Raw genomic sequence first — 11,042 nt, forward strand, 5'->3', positions numbered from 1 at the left:
TGGGGTACTGCCGCCGAATTTCAGCGGCAGATTTAATAGATTGAGGGCCCTGACAATTTTTGTTTTCAAATAGCTTCATATGCCCAAACTGTGCTTAGATTGCATGCCTTCGATGAATTTTTACATATTTTTACATATTTCACAATTAAAACGGGTTTCCCCTTCAATCTTTTCAAATAGTAGCCATGGGGATTTTCCCTTCCACTCTTTGAATGTTTTTTTTTGTTTAAGCTTGGACCCGTCGTGTCAGCAACTGAACATAAAACATCATATAAGATCTTTTCTATTATGTCTTTCTTAACATTCAACTTCGGCTCAATTTTCGTACAATATGTTAAAAGCGTGTTTTTGCACGCTTTGAAGTTTTTTAAGATGCTCTCTGGGCGCCGTCATTGTTTTTTGACAGATAGACTGTACACGCCGCTTTTATTAGAAAAAATGCGCTTTGTTAAACAAACCTGATAACCATTCTATATAAGCACCTAAAAGATCTTTAATACGCGAAAAGAACTCAATAACAAGAGCACCGCCTTGCTGGTGCAGACCGCTCATCTATTTTCTTTTTAAAGGTAAAGGGACTCTCATTTTCAATCACAAAGGAGGGAGGAGTGGAGTGAAGAGGGGTGTATAGTGTGGGGTTGTGGACATTTATTACATTATCTTCCAAAAAAGCGAAAAAAAAAAAAAAAAAAAAAAAAAAAAAATCGGGGGGGGGGGGGGGGGGGGGGGGGGTTTGGGTGCGATGGTTGGACGGTATTTCAAACATAACCGTTTTTAAAAAAAATGGGGGGGGGGTATAGTGTGAGGGTGTGGTGATAATTTGTGAGATGATCTTAAAAAAAAAAAAAAAAATATCAAAAAAAAAATTGGGGGGGGGGGGTGGGGGTGGTGGGGTGGGGGTATAGTGTGAGGGTGTGGTGGTCATTTGTGAGATGACCTTAAAAAAAAAAAAAAAAAAAAAAAAAATTAGGGGGGGGGAGGGGGGGAGGGGGGGGGGAGGGCACGGGGGATGGTTTGGGTGAAGTCTATTGTGGTATGTCAGGTAAGAGTAGTTTCATCAAAGTATCAATCAAATCTAATCATAAATAAAGAAGTTATGGCAATTTTAGCAAAATTTAATAATTTTACCTTGAGAGTCAAGGTCATTCAATGGTCAAAGTAAAATTCAAGTTGCCAGGTACAGTAACCTCATGATAGCATGTAAGTATTTGAAGTTTGAAACCAATAGCCTTGATACTTCGAGTGGATCGAAACACAAAATTTAACCATATATTAAAAGTTACTAAGTCAAAAAAGGGCCATAATTCCGTAACAATGACAACCAGAGTTATGCAACTTGTCCTTTTACTGTACCCTTATGATAGTTTGTGAGTGTTCCAAGTATGAAAGCAATATCTATGATACTTTAGTGGTAAAGTGGACCAAAACATAAATCTTAACCAAATTTTCAATTTTCTAAGTATAAAGGGCCCATAATTCCGTCCAAATGCCAGTCAGAGCTACATAACTTTGCCTGCACCGTCCCCTTATGATAGTTCATAAATCTTGCAAGTATGAAAGCAATAGCTTTGATACTGTAGGAATAAAGTGGACCTAAACACAAAACTTAATCAAATTTTCAATTTTCTAAGTATAAAAAGGGCACATAATTCTGTCAAAATGCCAGTCAGAGTTACATTACTTTGCCTGCACAGTCCCCTTATGATAGTTAGTAAGTGTTGCAAGTATGAAAGCAATAGCTTTGATGCTTAAGGAATAAAATGGACCTAAACACAAAACTTAACCAAAATTGTCAATTTTTTAAGTATAAAAAGGGCACATAATTCTGTCAAAATGCACGCCAGAGTTATCTAACTTTGCCTGCCCAGTCCCCTCATGATAGTAAGTAAGTGTACCAAGTTTGAATGCAATAGCATTGATACTTTCTGAGAAAAGTGGACCTAAACGCAAAACTTAACCGGACGCCGACGCCAACGCCGACGCCAAGGTGATGACAATAGCTCATAATTTTTTTTCAAAAAATAGATGAGCTAAAAATCAATACGAACCGCTGTAAAAATAATATTTGTAACTTGATTTTGTAATTCTTAATGGTACGACAAGATTCTTAAATAAATAAGAAAAGGACATGAAAATAATTCGTTATTACGAAAATACGTATCTGGAGCTCTGCTTATAACATAATCAAATAATGTATCGATTGATCACTTTGTAAAATGGTATTGAGTTTTTCCAATTCCCCCCCTCCACCCCCCTCCGCTGTACTACCAGAAATCACTTAAGCGCTATCTACGAAGTTACGCAAAAGACGCATTATAGCGTATTGCAATCTCCACATCAGATTGTTACTCAGCAGCCTTCTATTAACCCTTTGCATGCTGGGAAACTTGTCGTCTGCTAAAATGTCGTCTGCTGAATTTCTTAAATTAGCATTTTCTTCGATTTTTTTCAAAGAATACTATCAGAATAGCAAACAGTTTGGATCCTGATGAGATGCCACGTTCTCATCTAATTCCAAACTGTTTGCAAAGGCCTTCAAAATTCGGTTCCAGCACTGAAAGAGTTATGCTAGGTTTACATCTGGCCACAATTACCACGATATCTCCGATTCCAGAGCATCGTGGCGAACGTAACAGAGCGTGGAGTCGAATCGGGGTGATCGTGGGGGAGCGTAACGGAACGTGGTTGAATCGGGGACATCGTGGGCATCGGGACAGATTTTAAATCAAACTTAAATTTCACCACGCTTGCCCCGATTCATTTTCTTATCTCAAATCGTAGGTCAAATCGCAGGAGATCGCAACAAAGCAGCTTTGTCGTGGGAGATCTTAACAGGACGTAACGGAATGTGGTGAAGCGTGGAAGCAAATCGTGATGATCGCAACAAAGCGTAACAGAACGTGATGCAAATCGTGGGCTCGATAGTAGCAACAAAACGTGCTGATTTCGTAAGGAAGCGTAACAGAACGTGGAGTACACCATTTAATCCTAGAGCTCCCCGATTTTTTAGCCTCTGGCTAATCGGGGAGATCGTGGCCAGGTGTAAACTAAGCATTAAAGCCTCAGATTATAAATGATTTGCGCTGAGCAAACAACTAAACATTGTGATTAAACTTGATCACATTTTAACGGGGTTTTCTTATCCATTATTGTATGAATGTATTTCACAAGTCATGCTCAAATTTTCATTACAATAATAAAATACTGTTTAAACCAACAGGTAACGGTGGAAGATGTTTGTTTCAATCGATCAACTAATACGGTTAACAAAACGCATGCACATTACAATCTAAAAAACAGCTGAAACGATTTGGAGGACTCTAAAGTAATAAGGAATGAAGTTTTGTTAAATAAAGCTTAACAACTATATTTATTAAATGTTAATGCTAGTTTGACAATGACTTGTCATTAGCGTCTACTTCATTTACACGACTCAAAATGGTAGCCCTCGTGAAAAATAAATAACATTCCCTGTTCATCGACATTAATTGTTAATTCATTAGTTTTTGTGTAAACCTCTAAACCCTACTTCAAATAAAGTTTCTTCAACAAAGAAGAGACTTCGTAAACACGTAACACATCTCTGCACAAAGCATAAGCATACTTTCTAAAATATTTGAAACACTTATAGTGTGAATTATCCACAAACTATAAAATAAGGACATATGAATACCGATTAAAAATCGAGTATAATGTTGTTCGTCTCAGACTCGTGTATAAACATGCATGATAATGCTATATATATATATATATATATATATATATATATATATATATATATATATACATACATACATATATAAACACCGATCCTACTAAATGCTGCTAAGACGCCCATTGTAGCGATGACAACACTTTAAAAAAAATATTTAATAACAAATTGATTTATATTTTATTGTTGCTATAGTCTTAACTAAGAAAAATCCTTTTAATTTTTTTGAATTAATGAAAAATAAAAAATTTACATCAATTTTACAAAATGTAAATCGTCCTTTATTTCTGGCAAAATGACTTCCCAATTTGCTATTGAACAGCCTTTGGTTAAAACACTGAATCTTAAATCTATTTTAATCTAATTGATTTTTATAATGAACAAGATGTGTTTGTGAAACACTAAGTCACCCATCTATACAACCTTTGACCTTGAAAGATATGACCTTGACCGTTCACCACTCAAAATGTGCAGAAACATGAGATACACATGCATGCCAAATATCAAGTTGATTGATCAGACAGTCACTTTCATAAACAGTAAGATCACAATTGAAACATTCATCCGCCTGAGTACCAATCTCGTAAGAGTCAGCAAAGCAAGAACTTAAGACTGTCTTGTGATGATTCATCACAGCTGAACAATGACAATGAATTTGGATTGATTGTGGAAATGTCAGATGCACCACAATTTATATAAAAAAATTGTAGAAAATTTGACAACTGCTTTACTACCACCAAGATTCAAAACATGACGCACTGTATTGTCAGTTTCAGGCTGATAACTTTTATCAGTTGATGTGAATGTGAGTACCTGCGATTCATTTGGAAAATTAAATGTTTCCTCAGAGAAACCACTCGCAATTCCAGAAAAAGAATTTAAATTCAATTTTTTTGATGTATTTGGTATCTGTGATTGCTCATTAAGTGAAGATGGTGGCTGAAAAATAAGGATATGCAGCAAATTGTGGGCAATATTAAGGGCATCCTTAATTATCGTCTGCTAAAATGTATTCTGGTTAATTTTAGAGTTTTTTCAAATTTTGTCAATATTCATAAGAAATATTATCTGAATGTGAAAGCTTGCAAACTGGACACTAGGGCTGTCACGATACGCCGTGAGCACACCGCGGTATATCGTGGTACGGCAACACTGTATCGCGGTACATACCGCGATATTTTACAGAATATGTATCTGTGAAGAAAACAGCAGAATAACAAGTTTTACAAACTTTATTAAACTCAATAATCAGAAAAAACTGGTATCATAGTATGACTAGAAACTGCAAAAGACACTGTAATAAACTTGATAGAAGTAGTCATTGTTATTGTTATTGTTATTCGCGTATTTTTCTTAAATGTCCGCCATGTTGTTTACAATAGCTGTGACTACGATCTGTGTAAATCGAACGCTTCAAGGGCATGTTTAAAATGCCGAGTCAGCAGGCCCAGTATTGAAAATCTGTAGCGTTCTGACTCTTCCTTGACTTATTCAGAATCTTAAGATAACATGATTCGGAAGTGCCATGCTTTGAACAATCGATATACTAAAGAAAGAAAAAAAGAAATAGAATAAACATCTTTTGGATAATTATGAACTTATTTGCAAAGGAAATCTGTCCCAAATTCCAAACAAGATGTGTTTGTGAAACACAATGTCCCCCTATATGATGTTTGACATTGTAGGATGACCTTGACCTTGTGAAGGATGACCTTGACCTTGACCTTTCACCACTCAAAATGTGCAGCTCCATGAGATACACATGCATGCCAAATATCTAGTTGCTATCTTCAATATTGCAAAAGTATTCATAAAATAAGCGATTTGGACCACATATATTTGACCTCTGACCTTGAAGGATGACCTTGACCTTGACCTTTCACCACTCAAAATGAGCAGCTCCATGAGATGCACATGCATGCCAAATATCAAGTTGCTATCTTCAATATTGCAAAAGTATTCATAAAATGAGCGATTTTGGCCACATATAATTGACCTCTGACCTTGAAGGATGACCTTGACCTTTCACCACTCAAAATGTGCAGCTCCATGAGATACACATGCATGCCAAATATCAAGTTGCTATCTTCAATATTGCAAAAGTATTCATAAAATGAGCGATTTTGGCCACATATTATTGACCTCTGACCTTGAAGGATGACCTTGACCTTGACCTTTCACCACTCAAAATGTGCAGCTTAATGAGATACACATGCATGCCAAATATGAAGTTGCTATCTTCAATATAGCAAAAGTTATTGCAAAATGTTAAAGTTGGCGCAAACAGACAGACCAACAGACAGACAGGGCAAAAACAATATGTCCCCCACTACTATAGTGGGGGACATAAAAAGGTGCGGACCCATACATCGCTGTATTTTAAACGTGAAAGTTAAACATCTACCAGTGGAAGCGCTTGCTTGACCTGGATATTAACGGATTATTTATTTAGCCCTTTTGAATCGCTCCTTCAGTTATCAAAATGATATCTATATCAAAATAATTATGTAATGTATTTATATCTGTGCTAATATAATAATATTTAAAAAGCCGGTGCGGCAACGCCGTACAGCGGTGCGATTTTTTTTCACGACATGCACCGCGATATACCGGTGAATGGCGACAGCCCTACTGTCCAGACATCGAATTACTTTGCATTTGGTCTGGTTCCAAGTTGTTTGCGAAGGCCATTAATGATTGCCCTCAGCATGCCAAGGGTTAAGCAAAATCCATCAATACCATATACTTTATTAGGCATAAGCTATCTCTTTGGCTGTTTACAAATACAATATTACAAAGAGATGGTCATAGCAAATCAACACGATATCAAAGTATTATTGTACAAATAAATATCGAAAAACAAAGAAATACACAAATATCTCTGACAAATAGTACATATTTATATCAGTATATGTCCAATATATGGGTGCAGATGAAAAAAAGTTGTCGAGAAAACAAGATATTGCCAAGCAATATGGACCAATACCGGTGAAACTCCACTATTGTCATTATTTTTTTATATATATTTGTTGACTTCTTGACATAGGAACAAAATGAATTGACGTACATAATCTCCATATTGCCATCTGTCCATGTTCCAAGTTTCATGAAAAATTTGAAGAACTTTTTAAAGTTATCGCAGGACACAGAAAAGTGTGACAGACTGACAGACTGACGCACAGAGCGCAAACCAGAAGTCCCCTCTGGTTTTACCGGTAGGGGACAATTAAGTTGATAGTAGGCCATCACTTGTAGAGGTCAGTGATACTTGCAGTACCGTACTTTTTCATGCTAGTAAAGATATACATTGTACAACATATATCATTTAAAATTTCAAAATATTTACCATAAACAGCTCTAGACAGACATTTTTTGTAAAATGTTAAGTAAACCAAAGGCCATAACTCTAAAGTCTGTCGAATAGCCGCAGTAAGAAATATTGTCAAGTTATAAAACAAGTTAAAATGAAGACTTAACATCTGGGTGTGTAAAAGCCAGGACTGGAAATATAATACAAAATGTATTTTCTGCCAGATAAGATCAACATACAAATGTATTTTCTAACTTTGCTTTCTTTTTATCAATGACTGTGACTGGGAATAAGATTCATCAAACTTGTAAATCAGTTGTGTTTTATAAATCAAATCTATTGTGCGCTATTGATTTTTGTCATATTCTTAAAGGAATTAAATTTATTCAAGCGAAATGCATTATTTTTTTTATTTTTTTTCTTAAATCTTTTTAAAATCATAACATGTGACATGCTCTTAAACTAAGCACCCTGCATGGTTAGCAATAATAATTATGTCAATAGTTTTACTTTCATTTTGTGTTTTGGTTCAATGACAATGTACATTATGTCTTTAAGCATTCAACATGATGTTTATTTTACATCATTTAAGTTTTCATCACCAAAGCCATGTACATAAGCAATGCATGTCGTGCAATAATAGAATTTTGACAACTTTGTGTCTGGAGTAAACACTTGCTGTAACAAAATTTAAGTCTTTTTAAAAATATTTTCTTCGTTTCATTTGACAGTCACACACTTTAACATTCTAAGCAATAGTTAGTTGTAAGAAACACATGGTTGTTTGTTAACAGAGTATGAAAATTAAAAGGGGAAACAATATTTGTCCGAATATTATTCTGTCCGAAAAGACCGTTAAAACGAAAACGTTTTTTTGATAAAAGTCCTTGCCAGACCGTTATGTCTGTGAATGACATTTCGATGGAGCATACCATTGTTCAATATTACATTTGATACCGACTCGACCACTTACATTGCAATGCCTGTACTGTTCAGAAAGTTTGCAAAAAGCAGACGAAACAACGATCATATAGAGTTTTGTTTGCACGTGTGATGATTAACCGAACGGCGACGGAGTAAGCCGGAGCAATGCCGAAGGACTGCCGAAAGCGATTACGGAAATTACGGAAATTATCGAGAAATTAAAAACACTGAAACGTAGCACTGGGGTCGGTCACTTCAACTAGCCTGCGCTATTTAGCGCTACAGAGAATTTTCAAAAAATGTAGTGCATTTTACTGATTAAAGATGGAACTTACTTTGGCTATCTGTGGAAATCAGTAAGAATTACGAATTCCTGTTTATTTGGGCCTTTCAAAAAGCACAAAAATGTCACGCGACTGTCAAGTGCCTCATTAATATTAATGTTACGAAAAATGGACCAATAGAAAGCTCAGAATCTCTTCTCTCCAATGATATAAGCATCCAGCGTTTTTTTTCCCCAAAGGGGAAAGGTACCTGTACCCCTACAATTGGGAATTTTTCGAGTCGTGAAATCTTCAAATTGGGAAAAAAAAACGAGTCGCGAAATCAATGAATTGGGAAAAATTCGAGTCGCAAAATTGATGAAATGGGAACCTTTAAAATGCATGTAATCTATCATTAGGGGCTATATTCTGCATCACAAAGCATTTTAAACTCTAGGTTTTGACAGAAAAACTACAGTACGGTTATGATATTTCGACTATCGTATCATGTCATGTGAAAATTGTGTTATTGCCACTTCAGTTAGAATGTGCCCGTCAATTGGAAAAAATATCTTCCAGTGATAGGCATAAGCACTGAGGTTGCATAAAAAATAATATTAATAATTTTTTTTAGCCCTTAAAAGTCTTACAAGCCCTGCAATGTTTCATGTGAGTTAAATTAAAAACTTAAAAACTAAACAAAAACAACAACAATGGATCTTGTACTGGTTTGACATCTTTTAACAATAGACAGTGAGAATAGTCACACGTAACCAAAATGAGTTTTTAGAGTGGAATGCTTTAACAATAATTTTTAAAGGTAAGTCTTATATTTTGTTTAGATTTTTTTTCAAATCATCAAATAAGATATTAAGATCATGTGCCATTTAATGCTTATGTATATGTTGTAAATAACTATAGGATTTTACACCCATGTCTCATTATTTTTAATTTTATGTTAAACTTTTATTTGTTTATATCCGTATCCGAATAGTTACTGTCCGGATTTGACACTTAAAAAACTATACATAGAAGTAATATGCGCATTTAACTCAATACGGTTACGTTTTTTTAATGTCAACGAAAAATTAGTGTTGAGAAAGTTTATTGATGTAAGGAAGACTGGTCTTAGCGATGGAATTCTTTCACGGGAAATATCGATCACTCGTCGCGGTTATGTAATCCATTCACATTTTACACAGCGGTTAGAGTTGCGCCCCATTTGAAAAGTTTTGTTTACTTTCTACGCAACAATGTCCGGCGAAAATAAATGGCCGAAAATGAAAGGCTCGACAATATCAAAAGATATTTCCAGCGAAAATAAAAGGCACTGGCTATTGGGAACGGCACCTAAAATCGTTCGGAACGGTAGATATCGAGATTGGGAAAGGTCCGGTGCTAAAATTGGGAAGCCTCCGGTAGGCTTTGGGAAAGGTACCGTTCCCCGGTACTAGTTAAAGAAGGAAAAAAAACGCTGGCATCATTTGTGTACCTTAAAAAGAGGCTGAGATATTTATATTCAAAGCACGTGACCCTACACAAAGAAACCGAAATCGCAGCGGCCACTTTGACAGAAATGCAATAAGTACTGTGAATTAAGCTGCTAAATAAACATAGTATTTTATTATTTAAATGTCCGATAATTGCGCATACAAAAGATTTGTTATTTCTGAATCATTTGCAATAACAATAAAGAGAAAAGAGAAAGAAACAATGTTTTTAGGATTATTTAACTTGCCATACTCTCAATGGTGACAGATACCGGTGCGTTAGCCGCCCAATACGTTGTTATCGCAACCCATGGACACTCAAAGACGCTTAAAAACACACAAGACGCACAAAGACGCACACAGACACACAAAGACGCACAAAGAAACACAAGACGAACAAAGACGCACAAAGACATACAAATAATCTCGCGCAACTCAAGCATAAGACGCACAAAGACAAACAAGGCGAACAAAGACGCACAAAGACATACAAATAATCTCGCAAAACTCAAGCATATGCCTAAATGTTATTCAATTTATTTATTAGCGCACCGAATGTGTTGACTGTTGAACGATGTATAAAAGTAACATTTAATTGAAAAGCGAGCACGTAGTAAGTGACTCATGGTGCAGAAATAACAAAATAAATCTAACACATGTTACGCGTGCATTTGGACTAGATCTAAATGTGTCTAGAAGTAGATAAATCCACTTACGTTACCTAAATGTACATTACATCACAAACAATACATCACAACTATGTGTACTCACCCAGAATAACAACTAAACATGCGACAATAACAGAAAGCGCTCCCATGGCTGCCATTCTCTTTTGTTCCTGAACCCGTTGTGAGTAAACGATGCAGCTCAGCGTCAATTACACGTTTTCTGAAAACGATGATTATAAATAGCATTCGTGCCCCGGCCGTTTCAAGAACGATAACTTTTTATGCCTCTAAGTCCCTGGCAGAGTATTTCCCACAGGGTAACACTTGTAGTGGAAACCTTGATAATTCTCGGTTCAATTAATTCGGTATTTTATTTGTTTTGTACAGTTCTTTTACGGATATGATATCGCGCGAAAATTGCACGGGTTTCATGTTTAAGTTTCAGCGCGAAAACGCACGGGTTTCTCGTGCATGGGTTTATATGACTTGCAAAACTACTGATTTGTCATTCGATGTGTGTATTTGACGGACAGAAAGAAAAGGAGAAACAGAGGCAACCTCTTAGCAGAGATTTGACTTGAACCAGCATAACTGGATCAATTCCATGCCGTTATTACCAACCACGTGATGATAGCCATGCCACGTGGTACAATAATTTTCCCGTTGTTATGTTAA

At 35.9% G+C, this 11,042-nt stretch overlaps 1 protein-coding gene across 1 annotated transcript in view; it reads right to left on the minus strand.

Annotated features, from left to right (window-relative positions):
- Positions 1-10,702, minus strand: part of LOC127876518 (uncharacterized) — a 45,503-nt gene extending 34,801 nt beyond the window's left edge. The window contains exon 1 of the mRNA XM_052421818.1: positions 10,471-10,702. Within this exon, the coding sequence (XP_052277778.1) occupies positions 10,471-10,525 (55 nt within the window). The 5' untranslated portion in view covers positions 10,526-10,702. The remainder of the gene's footprint in view (positions 1-10,470) is intronic.
- Between the last annotated feature and the right edge of the window lie 340 nt (positions 10,703-11,042).

The sequence above is a fragment of the Dreissena polymorpha genome, chromosome 4 (assembly GCF_020536995.1).
Source record: "Dreissena polymorpha isolate Duluth1 chromosome 4, UMN_Dpol_1.0, whole genome shotgun sequence".
Classification (NCBI taxonomy): Eukaryota; Metazoa; Mollusca; class Bivalvia; order Myida; family Dreissenidae; genus Dreissena; species Dreissena polymorpha.